Source organism: Trachurus trachurus (genome assembly GCF_905171665.1).
Source record: "Trachurus trachurus genome assembly, chromosome: 16".
Lineage (NCBI taxonomy): Eukaryota > Metazoa > Chordata > Actinopteri > Carangiformes > Carangidae > Trachurus > Trachurus trachurus.
This window is the reverse complement of record NC_139902.1, coordinates 21,324,300-21,347,553: the sequence shown is the minus strand read 5'-3', so window position 1 is coordinate 21,347,553 and position 23,254 is coordinate 21,324,300. Positions and strand designations below refer to the sequence as shown.

General features: G+C 41.1%; 1 protein-coding gene across 1 annotated transcript in view; it reads left to right on the top strand.

Annotated features, from left to right (window-relative positions):
• LOC310999374 (CUB and sushi domain-containing protein 3-like) overlaps positions 1–23,254 on the top strand; it is a gene marked incomplete at both ends in the record, with an annotated part of 211,290 nt that overhangs the window by 154,861 nt on the left and 33,175 nt on the right. The window contains 11 exons of the mRNA XM_083989775.1: positions 1,157–1,345; positions 1,590–1,748; positions 2,935–3,123; positions 5,421–5,606; positions 6,342–6,536; positions 8,001–8,174; positions 10,397–10,570; positions 11,492–11,665; positions 14,452–14,637; positions 16,033–16,206; positions 21,602–21,784. Coding sequence (XP_083845901.1) covers positions 1,157–1,345; positions 1,590–1,748; positions 2,935–3,123; positions 5,421–5,606; positions 6,342–6,536; positions 8,001–8,174; positions 10,397–10,570; positions 11,492–11,665; positions 14,452–14,637; positions 16,033–16,206; positions 21,602–21,784 — 1,983 coding nt within the window. The remainder of the gene's footprint in view (positions 1–1,156; positions 1,346–1,589; positions 1,749–2,934; positions 3,124–5,420; positions 5,607–6,341; positions 6,537–8,000; positions 8,175–10,396; positions 10,571–11,491; positions 11,666–14,451; positions 14,638–16,032; positions 16,207–21,601; positions 21,785–23,254) is intronic.

Here is a 23,254-nt window from a genome sequence, read left to right as displayed (position 1 = left end):
CCTACATTTACAGTACATCTGTGCAGTTGGGAGTATTTTTATTTCATTGCAGAGAACATAAAACAAGAACAAAGTAATTGGAAATAACTAAAAATGTGTGATTGCTTAGATTAATGCAAAAATCAAAAGCAGCTGGTCAGGAACATAACTTTATACACATACATATGCAAATTAAAATATTGATCAGGTTTTTGGAAAACTTAAACTTGGAAGGAAAGCTTAAGTTTCAGTGTGTGAAGTTGATATTTGTTGCCTCCCTAATGAATGCAGTACATTGTTTCTATAAGCATTAATTCTGCTGTGTGCAAATCCTGCGGTGTTTTTTGTTTTATTGTTCACGTATTCATTTTTGTGGTTGCTGCTGAAGTGATGTGATGAGGAATGTTCTTGACCTCTGTGCCCACACACATCTGTTGGTAGATTGTGCTGTAAATGCAGTGTCATTTAGAAACTCTCTGACTTTGACATTCTGAATATATAACATACGCCTGTTGTCTTTGAGCCAAAGGCTGTTCGAGTTCAGCCAGTTGAAACTTTTGCAGCGACTCGCCAGTGGGAATATTCACGCTGCATTGTATCGCAGTTCTTTGTCCGTTTGTTTCCAGTGACCTTTTATCTGGAACAGTTGTTGGCATTAACCTTTGATATGCGTCATGTTTCTTCACTTGGGTCCCTGAAGACAAACCTGTGTTACCAGCAGAAAAGGAGAAGAAAGAACCAGCACTGTCATTATTCCAGACATGCCAACATACAGGAAATTAAGGGAGTGCTCTGCGCTGATACACACAAAAACAGACACACACACATACTGTACACAAGCACACCAACACCCATTTTTTTCATACAAAGTTAACTGTCTCACCTACTGAGTATTATTATTTGATAGATTGATATCAGGGGAGTCTGGTGACAACAGCAGATTCACCAGTTCAGCCCTGAGGTGCAATACAGCATCAGTGTGGCTGAAATGTAATTGTTTCACGACTAGTTATGTCATTTTTATTATCACTATGGTGCTTTCCATTCTTCTGTTCCCTCAACTTCTCACACTTTTTCTGCCTAAACTGGGCTTTCATATCGCTTTCATATTGCTTTCTCTCTTTTGCCATGTTTCCCTAATTGTGGCCTCACCCTTATTGATTTTCCCTCCTCCCAGTACAATGTCCAGCCCACGAGGTGCGTTTTGACTCGACGGGGGTGATCTTGAGCCCGGGCTTCCCTGAGAACTACCCTAATCTCCAGATGTGTTCCTGGCTGATCAACGTGGAGAAGGGTTACAACATCACTCTGTACTTTGAACTCTTCCAGACAGAAAAGGAGTTTGACATCTTGGAGATTTTCGATGGTGGGTTCTGCTGGGACTTTGATATCCGTGTTCACTGCATCATTAACAAATAGCAGGATAAAAGTTTAATGACAGTGAAACATGGAAGAGAAATCACTTACAGTACACATCAGTATTTTTGGTTTGGTCTTCTCTCTTTTAGTAATCTGTAATTAGGACTGTTTGTTCTGAAAACATTGAAGATGTATATCCACTCTGGAATAATACTTGTTTTTGATGTGTGCATGTTTATCTCTGTGTTCAGGTCCCAACATCTACAGCCAGAGCTTAGCATCACTCAGTGGTGACATTGAAACACCCTTCAACCTGACCACCACAAGCCACCAGCTGCTGTTGCGCTGGTCCTCTGACCACGGCACCAGCCGACACGGCTTCCACATCAGATATGTGGGTGAGTATCAAAGTATGTATCCAGTTTATAATCATATTCTCTTTTTTATATGCATCTGGATGTATTTTCTTCCTTTAAACTACAGTAAAGTGTTAAAAGGCATGGGTTTACAAGTTGGGCAGTTATAATTTAGGCACTGTACAGAGACACTTTAATGGAACAATATTCATTGAACCCTCTGTGCCGCAGCTACTGCATATTCTGTGAACACAACGTGACCCCATGATTTTTATCACAGTGTGCAGTTATTGTTTCGGGGTATAATTTATTGAGTTTTTAACATCAGTTAATTTACAACGATACTTTGAATTTCCAGAGGAATGATAATGGCTCACAATAGGAGATGTTTTCCAAGGCAAAAATCATGAGGCAGGGAGACAGTCACTGGAAGACTTGCATGCTGTTTTGCGCTCCTTAATTTCAAAAGGTTTTAAATTCTTAATTGGCTCTTTAATAAAGCAAGTGGCGCTAAGCAAGAGTAGCACAGGGAATCTTCTTCCATTTGAAATGCATCAATAATAATGAAAAAAGCACAAAAGACATTTATATTTCATGTTGTGTCTCTCCATTATATTTAATACACGAGAGTGTCACTGCGAAAGCAAGTTGGCGTGATGAATTTTGTAAAGAAGACTCCTCTTTGACTTGAACAGGAACTGACTTAAACTCAAGTGTGTGTCTCTTTGTCATAAATCCTTTCCATCTCTCGGTCATGCTGATTTGAAGTAGTGTTTGACAGTATTTATGAAGCGAGCAGCACCTCCCTGGATTTTCTGTCCCATCAGCTATTTGATGCTCAAATTCTGGAAATCACATTTACCTTTGTTTTTGTTCGATGGGCTGTAAGATGAGGGAAGGGAAGCCTATGGAACAAATAACTGGAGGATGCACCGGTTTCACATGTATTAACTGAATATGCAAAATAGATGTGACTCTCCTCAGGCATTTTCCCTCATTATCTTGCCACATTTGAAAAGCCTTGCTGTGACTAAAAAATGTTCACCTGGGTCTTTTTTTTCAGAGGTGCTTTGTTAATGTCCCTCATCCTTTTCTCTGCTTTATGTCTCTGCTTTTCTGCTCAATATCCTCTTCCCTTGCCGTAATTTTCACCTTCTCTCCTATTTCTCTCTCCTCTCCTTTACTTTGCCATTCTTCTCCAATCCTATTCCCTGCTCCTTTATTCCTCCACCTATTGTAGCAATGTACTGCAGTACCCCAGACTCCCCACAACATGGCTTTGTAGTGAGCCAGACTGGGGGTCATCTAAACAGCATGGTGCGCTGGGCTTGCGACAGGGGGTACAAGCTGATAGGAAAGGGCACAGCTGTGTGCAAGAAGACCACCTATGGCTACTACACCTGGGACGCACCGGTTCCCGCGTGTCAAGGTGAGCCCACTGGCCCTGGCAGCCTTTTATTTCAGACTTGAGCCAGCCTCCTTCCTTGTTCTTCTGGTCACTGCATCTGCACCCCTGCGTTCCACAGGCAGACAGGCAGGCGCTTAGGGCAGCAGAGTGTCTCAGCCCAAGCCCCATTCCTCTGTTGTTAGCAGCTGAACTGAATCCAGGCTGATGGAGAGCCAGTACCATATCAGGTGGAAAGGAAACAGAAATCAATCCCGCCTTCTTCTGTCAATTTCCACTTCTTCAAATTACTTTGGCTAACTTGCCATTAGCATGCAGTGTCTGCTGCTGCTGGGTCTCACTCTACTAATTGGGTTCTTTGATGTGCACATGCGAAATGTGTGCATTTAGCTGCGGATGATTGCATGCAATAGCAGATGATATAGACACATCACACAGCAGCAAACAGCAAACAGATGGTGTGTTCAATTGCATTTAATCATGATGCTGAGATATCAAAATATGTACATCACGTAGTACTTTAAAAATGATTTAAAAACACTTCACACCTGTGATTGATTCCATTAGTTTGGTAATTGGACACAGTTTTTTCCAAAGCACATAAACTTGGCCATTGCTGCAAACAAACTAATACATAGTTACAGATGCTGTCCATCTGCTGTCTGCTAGATGGTGCAGATTACATTGCAGTGTGTTCAATCTTCCATTTTGTCCAATTCATACTGAATGATAGGCTGAGAATGTACAATAATAATCCACCTGTGTCGCTCATGCATCTCAGAGAAAGAGCAATGACCTACAATAATGTTTCAGGAACACTGACCTTCTTAGCTTTGATGATTTTAAAGAATTCAGTCGAAACTTTCCATCTGCACTGTAGAAAAGTTTTTGGTGCTTGTGATTAATGGCTGGTAGATTGTGGCTAAATTCTACTCACAAATGAATGTTGATTGATCCACTCATGGGGCGGTGAGGGGCAATGTAATGGCTCCAGGCTATGCTGGCAGATTCCTATCTTTGATGTTTCTTAATGTGCAGCTTCCATCGCTGCACCATTTTACCATGTGTGTGGTTGCATAACTGTTTCCATTTAGCGTAGGCCTGCAGATGTAGGTTTCCCCACTCTATTCAATCGCTCTGACTTGGCTCTGATGATAAACACCTTGAAAACTAGTAGCTCAAGATTCCTGTCAGGTTTAGACACAGCACTGCTTTTTTGCATGTGTGTGTCTATGTGCTGAGCGCTTTATACTGTTACATGATTAGAAGAGTTATTGTCTAAATGAGTTACCTCACTGAGTGTGCTAGGCACTTAAATGACTTTGCCTTTGCTAAAAGTGAGTCAGTCTTGAGTTTTCATACAATTTCAATCTAACTAATCCTTTTAAGTTTCCTCAGCTCAGTCTCATAGCTATGATATGTTTTAAGAAGATGCACGGAGGACTTAAACATTGATAACATACCTCACTGCAGTGTGTCAGATTACCTCCACTCTGAGGTGGCTGCGTACGTTTTTCCCTCATGGGGCCAGTCCCATATATCAGACTCTCATGAATTTTTCTAGGTGGTGAGAATTAAAGAGCAGTTTCATAGATTCATTGGCCTCTGATGTATACAGTAGAAGTAAGTGACCTGGTAAAGTGTTTATGTGAAACCAGCTTTCCTTAAATTATCAATTAAATGTTTTAAGTGGGTGTAAGTACCCTTGTTTTCCAATATGACGTTGACTCTTGAGGTGGGAGTCCCATCCTGGACACACAGCACTTCAGTCGTGACCCTCTAATAGACTTTTTGACTTGTCATAGCAGGAAAAGCTCAGGTGCAGCTCATTTTGTTAATGATGGCTCAGTTCCATTAAGTGAACCAGTAAGCTATTATAATCAGCCAGCATGCACAGCACCAGGGAAATGACTCAACTAAGCATTTGTTATCAATGTTAGTCTTTTCACCTGTGCAGTTCCTGCTGTGACATGAGTCTGTTGCTGGAAAATTGCAAGGCAGTACAGTGTCAACATTGTGACTATTTCCTGTTGGGTTTTTTACTTAACTAAAATTGTAAGAATTCAAAAATAGAATAACAAATCCCTGCTTGTGCAAATTGAAAAACTAACAGTACATTTATTTTGTAGCAGAGAGATTTCCCTTCCAACACTGGTGGGAGCACATAAAGACATAAATGTGACTGTGTTTGAATACAGTATATGCTTGCCTACATGTGCCTACCTTATGTTAGCCAGGCGTCTCTCCACAAATCTCTATAGTATGTTTCTCCTATTGTACATAAACATGCATAGCGCCAATCGTCTTCTCGCTGCCTGCAGCTGTGTCATGCGGTGTGCCCAGTGCGCCAGCGAACAGAGGTGTGCTTGCTACTGATTACTCCGTCGGCACACGGGTGACCTACTTCTGCAACAGCGGCTACCGGCTCTCCTCCAAAGAGCTGACAACCACAGTCTGCCAGCCAGACGGCACCTGGAGCAACCACAACAAGATACCCCGATGCATCGGTGAGTTGAGGATGCAAGGGGGGTAACCGTAACACCCCATAGCACAATTTCACTGTAGCAGAGGTGAGGTTGAGGGATATTGATTATAAAGACCTATGGAGAAGACACCAATCTTGGAATTTGGAAGAGTTTTTAACAAAACACTTAATTGTAATGGAGGGTGGAGTCGTGACAGAGACATGAGTTGTGGTCTCCTTACAGAAACACTAACTTGTTGGGTAAGGATGATAAGATGGACGGATGAAAGGAAAGACAACAGTTGAGGGGAAATTTAGCTGGGTCTAGGAAGAATATTTTACATGCCAGTGCAGCTCCAAGTTTGGAAGTTATAATGAGTATAGTATAATGAGTGATTGACAGCATTGTTTACAAGTGAGACCAGTGTTTATTCCCTACTGTATATGAGTCTCACAGCAGAAATGGAAACAGAGTTTGTTTTGAAACTCATTTGGTGCTGATTCAGAAACAGCTTTGTTGTAGGAGCACATTTGTATAGCAGCAGAAAAGTTTTATTAGTTTATTATAATGATTTTTTTTTCTTCACAACCAGCCTATTTGTATTTCCTCTAGACTGCTCAGTTGTTACATATGTTTAGAGGTTTTGGCTTAGTCGTGTGTGTATAAGGGATAAGAGAAGAAATTGAAACAGAAGTCATTCCATTTGAATAATCCAAAAACAACAATGTCCACTCCCCACTGAATCCCCTCTTCTCTTTTTTTCCCTTTTTGGCACAGTCATGATGTGCCCTAGTCTCAGCTCTTTCTCCCTGGACCATGGGAAGTGGAGGATAGTCAATGGCTCACACTATGAGTATGGCACCAAAATAATATTCACCTGCAACCCTGGATACTACCGCGTTGGGCCCGCCCACATCCAGTGCCTGGCAAATGGGGTGTGGAGCTGGAGGAGCGAGAGACCTCGGTGTAGAAGTGAGTGACTTCACCTGCAGCAAAACACCATTTTTTAATCACACAAAGTCATTGTGGTGGAAATTCTTGTGAGTTGCATAAAAAAAGTTTCCCCGGAGTGCAGATCCAGATGTGTCGGGCAAACATATTAATTGAAAACGTCATACACCAAGGAAATAGATGAGAAGGATGAGAGAATAGATGTCATTAAGTGAACCACAGTAGTGCTCCACCAGTTCCTCTGGTCCTAGGGGTTTATATACAGTACTCCTATCACATGGTAACACATGGTAACTCATTACTGTACCATATCCAACGAACACTCTATTGGGCTTTTCCCTGAAGCCTTTACTATAAGACCATGGTTTTCATATCCACAGAGGATAGTGCTGGCTCCATCTGGACACTGTCAGACACGACCTTGAAATGAATAGTCTTGAAATTTGCAGTCACTGCAGATCATTTCAAAACTGAACTGAGACAAGATGTAATGTTCTGTAAATATAATAAAGTGAACCAGGAGGTCTTGAACCCCGCTCTGCCATGGGTTCTCAAGGCCCTCTGTACCAGTTCTGAAATCTGAGTTTACAGCCAGCTTACTGTACCTTTTTCTCTACCCGGGTGACAAACGGTTCAGATGAATCTATTATTGTGGTTTTAGAATACTAACTGTATTATTTCTCAAGCAAACTTGATAGACGATAAAATTGAAAGCAAACAAAACAATAATTTAATAAGAGAGATGAAATATCATTTTTACAACGTTGATGTATTTGTCCTACTCTGGGGGCCTAGATTTTCTCTGAAATATAATAAATGCAATATTTCAGGATGATATTTAATCATTGCATACTAGTCATGAAAATAACATCTGTGGGTAGACACACATGGCACATATTCCCATTGTACTAACATACTGTGGGTGTGTTTGATTAGTTTCACAGAAAAGAAGACTATGTCCCATCTCACCTCAGGTGTAGTAGATTCATACACTGTAACATTACAAGACTTGAAGAATGAATACCTTATTCACAGCTCACTTAATCAGCAACTCGGTGATTCACTTTTGCACCCTTCACATATTCCCCACTCAGCTGAGGTTAGATATTGTTTATTGTGGGAATGGGAAATAAAATGTTTTCTATGCTGCCATGGAAACTACTTTTTGAGAAGCAAAGGAGCTGAATAGCCTCTGTAATGGCAAAAGGAGATGCCAGCCGGTATGATGAAAGATGTTGGGACAAAGGCAAACACCATCATTATCCTCCCCATGAGATAGCGCAGGTCACTCTTTTATCGCATTAAGGTCGCTAAGATGGGTGTAAATGACTGTGCTCTCCCATCGACTCTGAAGATGTAAGCCAACATCTGACTCCTTTCTCTCTTGTTCTTTCACTCTCATCTGGTGTCTTGTTCCTTCCTTCCTCTCATTTCCTTCCCTCTCTCTCTTTTTTTTTTTTTACTGTCCTCTTCATCTTATTGCAGTCATTTCCTGTGGCGATCTTCCCACTCCTCCTAATGGGAAGAAAATTGGGAGCCAAACTACCTTTGGAGCATCAGGCATTTTCAGCTGTAACCTTGGCTTTGTTTTAACTGGATCGGCTGTTAGAGAGTGTCTCCTGTCCGGCCTTTGGAGTGGGATGGAGACTCAGTGCCTGGGTAAGCAGGGCTTTGATCTTTCTATTTAACTTTATAAAGGACAGAGTCGACCTGGGTCAGACACTGCTGTAGATCCGTTTACTTTAGATAGAGCATGAGTTTTTTTGGTTGGGTCAACATGCCCGAAATAGAGCCAGATGGGGAAGCAGGGGGCGGCCATGATACAGGTTTGTTGCCAAGTGTGCAATGCCAGAGACTGCAGCAGTGAAAGATGCAGAGTTTCTTTCTTGTTTCCTTCATCGTGCTAATCATGCAAACAGGTACTCATCACTGCCACCAGCCCACGTCAGTTTGTTTCACACCTTGTAGCGATCATAAGGTAAAAGTTGTGCAAATGTGCAAACACTTTTGGCAACCACTTTAAGTGGATTGGAGCTCGGAGCTGTACAGTACAACCTCTAAGTCAGTGTGATTTGCTGTCTTTAAAATGCTAAATGTGAGAGAGCAGCTACAGAGGCACAGCTGGCCTGAAACTATAAGACACTTGCCAAGCTGCACCAGCACAATTTAAGCTGTTGTTAAGATACACAAACAAGAAAATATGCAACAGCTTAGCTCACCACAGCTCATCTCAGCTCTGTACTGTGGAAGAAAATGAGACATACGTAATTACTTGAGCTGCATTCAAACCCACGCAGCAGCAGAATGTGACGGTTTCCCTGGCAGATGCATTAGTCCGTTTATCAACCCTGTGGCACCAGCACTCCAAGCTCGACTCAAGATTGGTTCAGTTCATTAAAAGAAGGGCACCTCTCTCTTGTTTAGTGATATGACAGTGTTAACATAGACAGGGACCTCTGGGTATTGTCCCCTACTTCAGGGCTATCTTCATAGAATCTGGCTCCTCTCAACTAGAGCGTGATAATAAAATGCTTGGCTGAGTTTCTGGGTACAGGAGTAAATTAGGGAAATCAGACTCTCAGTCAGTGGCAATTTCCCAGGTTTTAAGTGGCAGTGGAAATCTCAGCAAGATTCCTCCTCTCTGAAAGGGATTTATTGTAGCTGAAAGTAATACGATTATGTGCATGAGTGTATTGCACAGATTTTGAGGAGTTTCACATGCATCTCTCTGTCTACTGTAGATGAGAAAAGCTTAGTTATCATCACCACAAGTGACGCTGAAGCCAGTGTAAATTTAGAATAATAATTCAGAGATAATGAGCTGAAAAATGCTTTCCAAATCCAATATGTTTCATGAATACACCAACTAATTTTGTTTCCCTGCATTATAATTCTAGGACCTTTTAAATCATCTCATTTCATTTTATAATACAGTTGTCAAAATGCAAAGTTATTCAAACATGATAACAAACAAAATTGTGTTTCCACCCTGGAACTATCATCCATTAGTTCAGTGGGAGCTACAGTAGGCTATTATTCACAATATTCAAGAAAGTTGAACTAGTGTAAGTATTGCACCACATGAATGATTGACTGAGATAATTTATTGTGATTTATAATGCCAAGAGCACTGACCTTCCACCAACCTTCCAGGAATCCATCTTGGCAGGCCACAAGCTATTTGCTTATGGCTAAACTCCAGTGGTTCAGACTAATCAGTTTGCTTTGAGGGAGGAACCTCTGGTAGCTACAGGCGTGTCTCAGGCCTGATGAACTACTGTTGAGGCTCACAAAGAGGTCAGCCCAGATGCTGCTGTAGCATCAGTTGCATCAGACCTAGAAAGAATTTGTCCACTGAAAGAAGAGAAGAGAACAACAGTGAAGAATTTTCTCAATGGGACACACATATTTTTTTCTCTTTGGCTCGATTAATTAACTTGCTCCACTAGTAGTTGAAAAAAATAGAAAGGATGCAGAACTTGATTAGTTGTAGTTAGCCCATGATGGACTGTGATAGACATATGGTTCATCCAATCACCTGCCAAGTTTTTTTTTTTTCTTTGAGAGTGCCTGCCCTTTTCCTAACAGGTTTCTGCAAAGATTTCCCAGATGGGTCTGTGTAACAAACCATCTGCTGTGCCAGGTTACAAGTGCAAAAATTGGACCTCCACATTGAGTATAACTGAACATTATTCTGACAGCTTAGTGTTATAAATACCATACGCAACAAGCTTTGTAGGCTGTGCTGTCTTTGTCTCGGTCAAGTCTCTGTCACTCAATAATTCTAGTTGAGACAGAAAGACAAACATGAAGCAGTGGAATAATAGTAGTCACTATAAAGGTGATGTGACGTTGTTGTTTTTTTCCCGATCATCCTACAGCCGGTCACTGTGGTGTTCCAGAGCAAATCGTGAATGGCCAGGTGATCGGGGAAAACTTTGGTTACAGGGACACAGTAGTTTACCAGTGCAACCCCGGATTTAGGCTCATTGGCTCCTCAGTACGGATCTGTCAGCAGGACCACAACTGGTCTGGACAGCTCCCAGTTTGCATCTGTAAGTACTCTAACACAATTTCCCGCTGACTGATTGATTGCAACACGGGCTGGACTTGAAGTGTGTGTGTGCGTGTGTGTGTGTGTGTGTGAGTCTTTGTGTGAAGGAAAAGAAAGAGAATGTCGGGGAAGGAAGAATAATAGAAATGATTGTGCAGGCTTGTTTTTGCAGGAATGTGAGAATTTTTAGTTCACTGAGTAGGTCAAAATTAAGATGGACGAGGCGTTTTCCTCCAACTTTGTGACAAAGAAGAGCCACTTGTGTGATTTTTCTTCTGAGGAAACTACTGTTCAAACGCAAACGAGCAAATGGGGACATTTTTAATTTCCACTCTCTGGAATTTAATTTGATTAATTTATTAAATAAGCTTTGAATGTGTTTGCAAAATAAATTTGTATTCAAAACAAAAAGTATGCTAGTCAAAAACATAATTATTTGATTGAATTATTAAATTAAATAATACATATTTTTCTGCATTTTTCAATAGTTTAAATAATTAAATCACCAATTAAAAAACCATGCTGTTCCCAATGCTGCTCTTTTCATCTAAGAAGATGAGGTCATCAGTTGATACATATCCCCATAATGCGATTCTCAATCTCCTATTCACCTATTGATGGACTGAAATGTGCTGCTTAGCCTTTTCTAATTGAGATCATGGCTTCATTCCTGATTCCCCCGTTGTCCTCTGAGGTTAATTGTATGATAATGATATTCCTATGATAGGTGTCACTGTACATCACCTATTGATCATTTTTATTGAATTGTCTCTTCCATATTCTCCCTCTCTACACTCCCCCTCCTCCCCCCTCGCTCTCTCCTTTACCTTTTCTTTTCACCCTGTCTTCCTCTGATCTTCCATTCCCCATCTCACTTTCTCCTTTTTACTCACATCCCTGAATGGTGCAACATCGACTGTAGCTATCACATGCGGCCACCCCGGTAGCCCCATCTACGGCCGCACCACAGGTGACGGCTTCAACTATAATGACGTTGTGCGCTTTTCCTGCAATAAAGGCTACACACTTGAAGGACCCTCCACAGCTCAGTGCCAGGCCAACCGCCAGTGGAGCCAGCAACCACCGACATGCAGAGGTAAAGTCCAGACACAGAGCACCTGCGGCTTGACTGACTTCACCTATCAGAAGGCTGCAGATGTATTTTGACAGTTAAACTAAGAAGATGCTTGTCTTTGCCAGCATGTTAGCCAAGACTCAGAGCACAGACATTGCCTGCAGAGTTAAGACAAATGGGAGTCAAAAGCAAAATTTGATACGAGAACTTGGCACTAGCGATGGATTCATATTCATATGCATCTCATTAAGCACCTGCATCTGATCTATTTCTGAAGAGGGTTCCTCTTAGTGCATCGCTACATCTGAAGGTGTTTTCATTCAACACTTCAACAGAAGCCAATTCTATCTAATTCTGTTTCTGTGGATCAGGCTAGTCATCAGTGGAGCCAGTAGCTGCCAACAGGCAGAGGTAAAATCCAGCCAAAATGTTGGAACAGAATGAAATGGCTCTTGGTAAGTGCTTTGTGATGGTTCAGGAATCTGATGTTAAGGTGACCACAGGAATTCAGCAGCCAGCAGATGTATCATGATCATTCAGAAATCAGCAGCCATGGAGTGCCATCAAGCAGACGTAGAAGCAGAATTGATGGATGTGGTGAAACTGAGTTGAATGAAAAAAGTTGTCTGTTCTACGTCTCTGGGTGCAGCATTAGCCAATAACATCTGGAGCCCTGAGCCCCAAAATGAATGCGGCAAAACAGCAATTATGAGTTTGCAGCATAATGTATGGAGAGTGAATGGGGAATTGCTTCCATAATTCTACTGCCAATTTTTACCACGAGGCCTGCTGCAGAGAGAGATTACTTTGAAGGCAAGAAACCTCTGAGTACGTTTAGTGGAAGATATCTTAATGGGTGTGTCAGATGGTGGCTGTGTTTTAGTTGTGTCCAATTTTATTTTGCCCAGGTTAGCCTCATTAGTGGTGTGTTTACAATCAGCAGCAATCCAGACATTTTCATGTGTGACCACAGTAGAGGAATGTTTTACTTGTTTTCCCCTCGTAATCTTGGCAGTTTGGCAGTAATTTTGGAAATATTCTTCAGACTTTGCATCATTGTCTCTAAAATAGAAAGGGACACACAACATCAACTAGATGTTTTAGTAATACTTGGACTGACTTTGAGACACATAGATGATGCAGAGAGAAGTTGTGCTAAATAAAGGCAAGTACAGTACAGCACTGCTCTTGACTAATTTATAAAACTCTAAAATAAAAAAAAAATCTATAAATCATGGCAGCATATCAGGAAGTGATCAGTAAAACATTTTTAAAAAAATGAATTTGAGTATGGCTTTAATTAGCCTGCCAGCTGGATTTAGTCGGCCAAAGCTGGATTTTCCAGACCTTGCCTATTTAAAAATATTGCTGCTCTTGACATGAGTTGTGTTGGCACTGGCAGTCAGTTGTGAAGAGACGGTTTCATTGCTGTGAATAGCACTGTGGAGACAGACGTGGTAAAAGATCAAAAGAGTAAAATCATATTTAACTGTCATGACTCCCTTTGTCAAAATATGTCTGTTTGTTCCCACTAACATTCTCTCACATTAAGCCAGCTTTGTCACACATTTATATCATTGATTTAATTTGATGTTGCTCTGAACTTAATGTCACCCTCACCTACTTTTAGCTGTCTGAACCACCTAGTCAGCACTCTAGTTCTGGAGCATCCAGTTGCTTCTGAAATGGATGCTTGGGAATTTTGTTTCTTCTTTTGTTTTCAGGAGGAGGAGCCTAAGGCGCTATTATTATTATTGACAGTGCTTAAATATAGCGTTGACTCACTTGTCTCCCTGTTTGTAGAATAAACAGAAGAAGCCACTGATCAGGTCATATCAGCACTTCTATTATTAACTCACAAGTGAACATGTTGACAGATCACATTTATGCAAATGAGGCTCCAACCAAGACTGTATAGCTCCTAGGAAAGAAAAATCAGACACCCAGAAATGATACTGGTGGAGTTAATGAAGCAGATTACCACATAACTGTGATATGGTGTCTTGTTATTTACTCCATGCCATGTTGAGGTAAAGCTGCAGATGACAGAAAACAAGTCAAACAGATACTGTTAACTTGATACATACAATTAACATGACTACAGTAGACATAACTTAAGCAGAGGCAATTATAGAAACCCGTGACACAAATACAATCTAAATATTTTTGACAAGTAGTTTTACAATGATACTTACACTTACTATGTTTATCATAGCCTAAACAAAAATCACTGTATGCTGTAGATCAATGGCCACTATTCATTGGCATGATGACACTCCTTACAGAGATCACTGTATATATTCAGATGGATTTGGAAATGCTGCCAAGAAATGAATATTCACTTTGACTTGAGTAAAATTTACTGCACTGGTCTGTACGTCGATAATTCATTTACATTACCACAGAAAACCACAATAAAGTGATGTATTTGAAAAGTTGCCAGGAACACTTCTGCCCAACTCTTCCTATTATTGCAAGATCACAGCACCCTTCATAAGATGCATATACAGTACAGTATATAAGATTGAGAATCCATAGATAGACATAAGACTGCACTCAGGGAAACAGGAAAACTAGGAAAGGGCAAGAGGCGTCTTTTCAACATTTGACGGTGATATTCTAACAGTAATTTCCCTCAAATTACATTGTAAACATCTGTCTTCCTTGAAATATCCTTGCAGCAATAAAAAATAATTGGAATACTGTTTTCTTCTGTCTGCATTTCCCCATTATGATTAATTAAGTGAATAAGTCATGATGGCATAACTGTTTTAAGTGTTTAAGTGTTTCTTTTCTTTTTTATACAGTGGTAAATTGTACAGATCCAGGTATTCCTGTCAACTCTATCCGGGAGAGTAAGATCGAGCACGGTAACTTCACATTCGGCAGTGTCGTCTTCTACGACTGCAACCCTGGATATTACCTGTTTGGCTCATCAGTGCTCACGTGCCAGCCTGAGGGCCACTGGGACAAACCTCTGCCAGAATGCATCGGTACAGTGGCTTCCTTCTTGTTACGCTGACCATCAACCAACCGAAAATTGATTACCAGTCTTATTACAGTTCATGCTGTGTAATTGTCTGTGCCTGTCGACTGTTCAGTGCATTAGTCAATCCGTTCGCTTTGGGACTGACGTGTTCTCCACAAAATTTCATGAATTAATACAGTTCAAGTGAAAAGGAAATGAAGAGAACATTTCACTGCTGATTGAGTGTCCACAACCTTGTTTGTGTTCCCATTTGCCTCCAGAGTTTTTATGGTACAAGTTGCTGAATGCTGTGACTGGGAGCATCTGTGTAATGTTCGATGCCCCAGTGGCTTATGATTATGGCTTATTGCTGTGTGCTGCCTAATTGAGAAATGGGGCAACTGTCATAGGACCAGTTGTTCAGGTTATGGCTAATGTTCCCTCTGAACTAAGTGCTCAAATTATAACAACAACCATCCATGAACTGTCGGGGTTATGTGAGGTTGTAATGTTTCTCTCAAACACCTGGCTCATTGTGCACTCTGCTTTTGCATCAGGCTGCCAACAGTTATGACCTATTTCCAAAAAAATAATCTAAAGTAAACCTTTACATTTTGCACACAGTCTCCGAAAGCACTTCATTTCATGGTAGAGAGATGACGCACATCATTTATTTTATCAAATGAAACAGTAATTAAAGAGATACACAGGAGTGTCTGTCTCAAATATTTATTCATGGCTATGGGCGTCAGAGACACTTGAAAGAATTGGCTTTTTGAAATTACAGAACCATAGTTTGCAATATGAGCTGATAAAATTAGTCTACCCACAAACATACATAAAGGTCAAATATACAGTAAATATAATAAAATAGTGGAGACGGAGTAATGCAAACAAATTAGATCTTGGTTCTGAAAACAATCAGGATTTAATTTAAGTTTATATACAGTATAACTCCTAATCATCTTTTTATGAGAACTGATTAGAGAGGCAGACTGATATCTTTTTAAATAAGGTCTATTACTGTAATCTGCTCAATGTGCCCTATACTTCAATACAAGCTTCTCTTCATCACATAGGTTCAATCAAAGTTCAAAGCAGTGTAGATCAGCATGACACTGGACTGGGTGCAGACTTTGAAAGGGCTTCCTTTTTTTTTTTTTTTTTTTTTTTTACAAAGTCACACACTATATATGGCCTTACCGCCTACAATATTCACTGAATCTTGTAAAAAAAAATAAAAAATGAAAGGTTTTTCTACCATAAAGCCATTTAGAAAACAGTGTGTTGTCCCAGCAGCACCAGTAGCGATGTGAGATGTGATTTTATCAAGTGTGTTGAGCCATGCAACACTAATCCATCCATCCATTCATTCATCCACTGATAATCTTATTTCCTCTCCTCGCTCTCTGTCATGTAGAGGTGGATTGCGGCCGGCCAGGCACACCTCCCCACGGAGTGATGAGCGGAGAGAAGTTTACCTTTGGCTCCACGGTGCGCTACTCCTGCTCTGGAGACCGCCAGCTCATAGGAGACTCATCACTCACCTGTCAGCTGAACGGTCACTGGAGTGGTCCACTGCCTCACTGCTCAGGTACACAAACACACAAATGTAGTCATGCATACACAATCATGCCCATTCACTTTCATGCGGTGAAAGAGAAGTCTCTATCTCCATCTTCCCCTTGACACTCACATTAGTATCGTATTAGGGGCTGGTAGCTGTTTGATTTGTGGCGAGCGCACTTTCATTTGAACCCCCTCTTTGCCTCCTTGGAGATTCCCCAGATTTGAATATAAGGAGTTGTGTTTAAAGGTTGTGTCTCCTGAATGAAAGAATATAGAAAACATAAACCCAATATATTTTCTCTTTTACCTCCAGTGGTCTCTAACGCATAGTATTCATTTTATTTGCTCAGGTTGTGAGACATCAGTGTCTGAGATTACTGTCACCACCCACAAAAGCAAAAAATCACCAGTAACATCTTCCCCCCCCCCCCCAGAAACAATCTCCAAAACTCAGTGTCACACTGAGACTCTGTCAACAGTTTTCATGAGGATTATTTGTTTGCAAGTAAGGAGGCCCAATGAAAACAGTTCACAGCAATGTCTGTAGATTATTCAAGACACTGTCTCTGCAGAGACAAGTTGATGATGTTTACATTTCTCATTGCTGTAAGCAACACAAACAAAGCTCCATTGTATTAGCATGCCAGAAATACTAAAAAAAAAAAAAAACACCTCAGAACCTGGGTAAACTAAAACTATCTGCATGGCTGAATAACACTGGGCATAAGACAGAATTGTCACAAAACACTGCCACAATATGAAAACACAATACCACAGTGGTGCAGAACCAGGGAGTCCTGGCATTAATGAGATATTTAGTTAGTGTTTGTGTGAAGTTCAGAGAAAACACTCCACAGGATAGTAATCAGCCAACTGAGCCAATTTTTTTTCACTCAAATGAGAGCACTGTGGAGCACTAGCAGGACTTTTTAATGGTTCCTGCGTTCCAAAATATTTGACCATTATTGTCCTCAAATTCCCCGTCTACTCAAAGCAGCTTCAGCATTTTACTTTCAGAAGTGATGCTCTTGTGGTTTGTCTGGCAGTTCGGCTGATAAATGGTGGACCAGCGCCAAAACACCCAAACAATAACGCTTCACCCATCATTCTTCGGTCCAGAGATAGGAAGTTATGTCTTCACGTCTCAGCTAAGAATGTGTAGATGCAAATGTTGCTTCCTGTTTGAAGTGATCAATCAAGTGAGAGAAATCAGCCCTGACATAGTCTAAATGCAAAGTCGGGCAAACAAAGGTTTCACTTCAATTTTCCGTGCCCTGTGTTCAAAACATGTAGCTGCAGACCGCTCTTGATGTTTCCTGAAAACCTGAAGAAAAAAAAGTGTGTCTAACAGTGTACGTCTGCAGAACTACAAACTTCTCCCCTTAATCCCCTCCGTGCATTTCTCTCCCATCACACTTAAACATTCCTGACCATTTAAGTGGAGCCTCTTTACTAAGTGTTCACTTGGTTTGTTCAAATCACCGACCCAGAAGTAATGTTTGTCAGCAGACTTGTATGACAGTGTTTTTTTTCTTCTACTTTAAATGAGAGTGCGAACTCTACTCAACTTCAATATTTTGTATTTACTCAGACAGTTAGAAAATTGTGAGGCAGGAGGAAAAGTAGACTGCTGGGACTGTGAGGAGAGCGCACTATTTTTCGCTCTCAGTTTTACAAAATAGAGGGAGTGACTCTGTTACACTCTCTGAGGTGTGGCGAGGTCTTTATTTTTGATGAGCCTGCATAATTATCTATTGTGTTTGACTCGCTCGTTGTTATTCATATGAATCATAGTCATACTTTAAATGTTTTTAATTTTATAAAAATGACAAAAAGCATTGAAAGATTTTGTTTTCTATTTGTCACCTAGTCTTTTGAGGCAGTTTGGCATCTATTATTGAGATGATTTGTGCAGCATCCTGCTGTTATGACAAAAGAGCCTCTTTAAAGGGGATCATTTGCAATTTTGTATTATATTTCATTTTATCACTAAGTCTGAGCCATGTATCACAGAGATCAGCTCTGTTTTGTCTTTTTTGTCTGAAGGAATACAGCTTATATACTCCTTTAAATTAGAAAAAACAACAACAACAAAAACATTGAATACCAAGCTAAATTGAGTCTTTTTAATTTAAAGCAGATATCAGTGGAATGTTTTTGTTAATATAAGTCCTAAATAGTCCTATTTTCCGTCAGCAATCACTTACATGAAGTATTTCAGCCTAAACACGAGTCTCTCCGTCACTCTGCTCTGCTGTAACCCGAGGAGAAAATTTTCCTTGTGGGATACAAGTGTTATCCAATGAGGAGAGAGAACGGCATGAAGGGCTGTGTGTGCAGCCAAGGGATGCGCGTGAATGTGGTGACGTAGCACGAGGACCAATTGATGCCTGACAAGGGCGGGGGCTGCTAACTCATGGTGCGTTCAAAGAAACTCGTACTTTGTGTTTTTCCTTCCTGTGAAGTCATACCAGTTCGATCTGGTACGAGTTCACGGGTCGGAAGTTACGAGTGGCCGTTATAGGGAACTTTCACAGACAACAGGATGGTAAAAACACGAGCTACGGGTTACCTGGAACGCTACCAAGTCGTAGTTGTGACTTGAAGCTGTAACTTACGGTTTCAAAAGCCTGCCTTGAACGCAGCATTAGCCGAAACGGCCGTGAAGCTGATATCTGCTTTAACTTCTAATCACCATCAACTTATCACTTTAACAGTGTGATAAGTAAAACCAACACAAATTTGTTCTCGAGCATTTAAAGTGTCAAAGAGCAAGCGCTGTTCAGAGAGTGAGCCCCTCTGGAGGAATTTAAGCAGCAGAGTACGAGTGCCGGGTCACTGACCAGAGGATTTAATCACAACAAATGATGCCATGACTCACCGAGATAAAGAAGAGGAATGTGTTGAGGTGAGCTATAGCAGATCATATGAATTACTGTAAATATATTGAGTTTAATTTAATAAGTTTTTTTTTTTTTTTTTGCTAAAAGGAATTGGTGACACTTTGTTTTAAACATCTAATTAACAGCTTGTAGTAAGAAGAACTTATTAAGCATGAACGAAGTAGAAGTTAACATTATGACTCTGTTGATATTCCTGTCATTTATCAATAATGGTAATACATTCTATAAATGTGATGTTCACACATTGTCAGACAGGGTGGTACTGCATCAGTGCTTCTAATTAACTATGAAATCAGCAACTTATTATTGAAAGAAGAAACCTTTTGTAGATCGCTTGTTCATCATTAAGAGGCTTGATGAATTCAGACCCTTGGCAGCAAACATCTGTCACAGCTGTAGAAGACATGAGAACCACAGCGCGGCTGGAGCTCATTTGTTGCGTATAAAAACTGAAGTTGCAATGCAGGAGAGTGTGGAGAGTTTTAAATAACAGTGTCAATTTTAGCACCCAGCTTTCATAGACACATTAGCACAAACTTGCGATGCCATTAGCACTGCAGTGTTACAAACAAAAATGAACTGATCTACAAAGTGTTAATTTCCCTGTATCATGTCCCATCACTTCTCTTCGATGCTTTTCAGTGGTTACAAAAAAATTTGCATAATTTTTTCTCCATGCAGTAGTCTATAGACAGCGAAAGCAGAAGATTATAATTCCCAGAATGTTTATCACCAATAGCAACAAAATCATTTGTGCTTTGAATTCCTCAGATATCCAACCCAGCATCAGCAACAGTTCTCATCTATGCATCTATCCTTCCTCTCATCCGCCCTCCCTTGTTAATTAGTAAGAGGGGGCTTAAAACTGCTTGCCAAGCCATTCCCCTTTTGTCCTTGTCTGTTGCATGGCTGAGTTGAAGGCCTTATTATTTCCTCACAAAGGCAGCCTGGTGAACGGACATTAACTCAGATTCAAACCAAATCCACTACCATCCCAATTAGTGAGATTATAGCTGTCACAGTGCATGCCGAGCCGGGTTGCCTCACCTAACTGAAGGAGACTAATGAAGCACTGACAGCTGCTGTGAGGCATACAAACACATACATGCACACAAACAGGCAACAAATACATACTTAATAATACACTTGCTAAGAGAGTGATCTGAAAGTACTTGCACTGGAAGACAAGGAGACACATAACATGCATGAAGCACGCACATACACACACATAGAGGCAGTAGAAGTCATAACTAACCACACCCAAACTTGAACATGTCATCTCCAGCCGTGAGCCTTTGACCTGACAAATCCCGTTTGTGCACATGTGAGCAGACACATGTGTGTAGAGGATATGAGCTAGGTGTTTGTGCAGTAAGCCTTTGTCAACAAGTCCAGAATTACTGCAGCTATTTGCTGCTCTGTGGACAGAGAGAGTAGTAGCCAACATACAGGGAAATGATGCTGAGGGTGTGTGCACAGCTCAAGGAACAGGATCTCAAAGCCAATAAACCACAGATCCCTCACAAAGAGACAATATGGACTGAACTGTATAGACAGCACAGCACAGCAGCAGACTAAATAACTCTCTATTTACGTATGTATCTATCCATCTCTTTCTCTCACCTTCAGCTTTCCGAGCCCAAACATTTTGCTTTTTTCTGTCCCTTACTGTTTTCATTTCCATGAGAGAACGGAAGCAGCAGCAGTCAAAGTAGTGGTTGGTGATGTACAGTATGTGTGTTATATGCTTTTTTCTTTGCACTGAGGACGTCCCAAGGGAATACGAAACTAAAAACCCAGCCCCACTAGACTCCATCCTGACTCACACACCACTCAGCTTGGCTTGCTGTTCATTAAAACATAAAATGTTCAGTAGTTGTGGCACCACCCTGACTCCATACTTGTCATCTCTCTCTCTGGTTTCCTATGGTTCAGATAGAGAACATGTCCCATTTTTTCATCCACTAGAGACCACCCTAATAGAGACATGAAAATCAAATTAACAAGAGAGACAACATCTTCTTTTCTGAGTTAATTCATAGATGTGAAAGACACCAAGAGTACTGTATGTTCCTCCACAGAACAAAAGACAGGAGAGATAATTCATGGTAATGAAAACGCATTTAGCTTCAGAGGTCAAACCATATTCATCATTTCTCATAACCACAGCTGGTTGCCTTTTAATGCTGGCCCCGCTGTTTTTATGGACAGAAAGCTCCTGGTGTCAAAGCAGTGAAAGTATGGTCCTTCAGGTAGCTGGCGCCGTGACAACTGCTCATTGGCGCATCACAGGTTTTATAGATGCCTCCTGAAGGAATCAAAAGATGTACAGCTTGTGTCTTAGCCCTCTCTGTATTGTCCCCCAGCATGACACACATGAACACCATGTTGTAATTCTCTGCCGTCCCAACTTTAAAGGGCCCATCTGTTAACGTACACTAGAGTCAAAGTGGAAGCCATCTCCACTTTCTTGTTTTCATTGCTTTTTGTTGCTTGTGTGGTTATCTCCCATTGCAGGCGACTCAGCGGGCACCTGTGGGGATCCTGGCACACCTTCCCATGCCAGCAGGGAGGCAGGCAACTTCAAAGTGCGCAGCAAGGTGCGCTTCACATGCGCGGTGGGACATACACTCTACGGCTCGGCAGAGAGGATCTGCTTCCCCAATGGGACTTGGTCGGGCAGGCAGCCGTTTTGTAAACGTAAGGCAAATTTCTCAAATGTCTCTGTGATGTTATGTATGAAATAGTTAGAGAGGAGTGTCTTGGAATCGCACAGAAAGGACACCCATACACATTGAATGTGTCTCCATACAGTAGCAAAAAGAAGTTTGTGGTTTCTGTAGGAATGGTTAATGAATACTTTTTATTTAAAGGGACAACGAGGAGTTTTGGAAAAGCGAAGCGTTTTCACACTACATTTATGAGCCTCCGCGCACACCGTAAAATTCTTTTGACCGGCGCAAGACAGACTCATGTTTTCATTCATCAAGAATTAAAGTCAGAGGTTCAAAGAGGTTCACATACCGTCGGAGTTCCGACCATAAACGGCGATTCAGCTGCGTTATTCTCATGACTCGTTGCGAAACCGAAAGTAAAAAACGCTGGTCGGCCCGACCAGCATCTCCGCCACCACTAATAATAACAAAATAACGATAGAGACAGAACGATATATTTATCGAAAATGGGCCCATTAACAAGTGTGGGTAGCGGAGATTCATCCACATTAACGTGATACTTTTTTATAACCGAATAGAAACTCCTGAGTTTCTATTCGGTTATAAAAATAAATGTTCATAAATGTAGTGTGAAAACGCTTCGCTTTTCCAAAACTCCTCATTGTCCCTTTTAATGAGTGAAAATTATCCATATCACAGAATTAATTAAAAACTTTAATGTACCAAGAGCTTTAATAAAATTTGTCTGTATACTCCTTCAAATTGTTATCAAAAGTGTATTGTGTTGATATGGAGCAAAAACGTGCATCAAGGCCACTAAAAATAGTCTGCACACACGCAAATGTAATATGAATCAAATGGGCTGCGTGCAGGCATGGATGTGCATACAATGTACAATAATGTGCATCGCCTACACATATGAATTACTGGAATGGCTCACAAACACTGTCCTGCACCAGATGGATAAGTATCTCTCTGCTGCAGTCTGGTATTTTCTGGCAGCACGTGGTACTGTGACCAGCTTCCAGATTGCAACCAAGAAATTCATTAATTCCCGACACCTAAAGCCAAGTTCTTTCTGGATTGTGATAAATGAATGATTGTGGATTTTGAAGATATTAGTTCACAGAACGCCAGCGCTACATCTTGCATAAATTACCCCCAGGGGTCAACCAGATATTGAGGCACGTGTTCGACTGCTTCTTCTTTCCTCTAGTTACTGTCCACCAGCTTGGCACAGCGCCAGTGTCATTTTTAATATGACAGGCCAATGCACAGACCCTCTAAATTATTCTCTGTATCTGCTTTTCATTCCATCTCTCTTGTTCCTCCGATTTTTCTATCCTTCATTTCCCCCGATGCCTGCTTTTTCCTCGTGCTTCCCCCCTGATTTCGTTCTGTCTTAATCTTGTTGTCTGGCTGCCTTTCCGTCCCTTTCACTCCTTCCTCTGTCCCTCCATTGTGTCTCACCCTCTCAACCTTTTCCTCCCTCCTC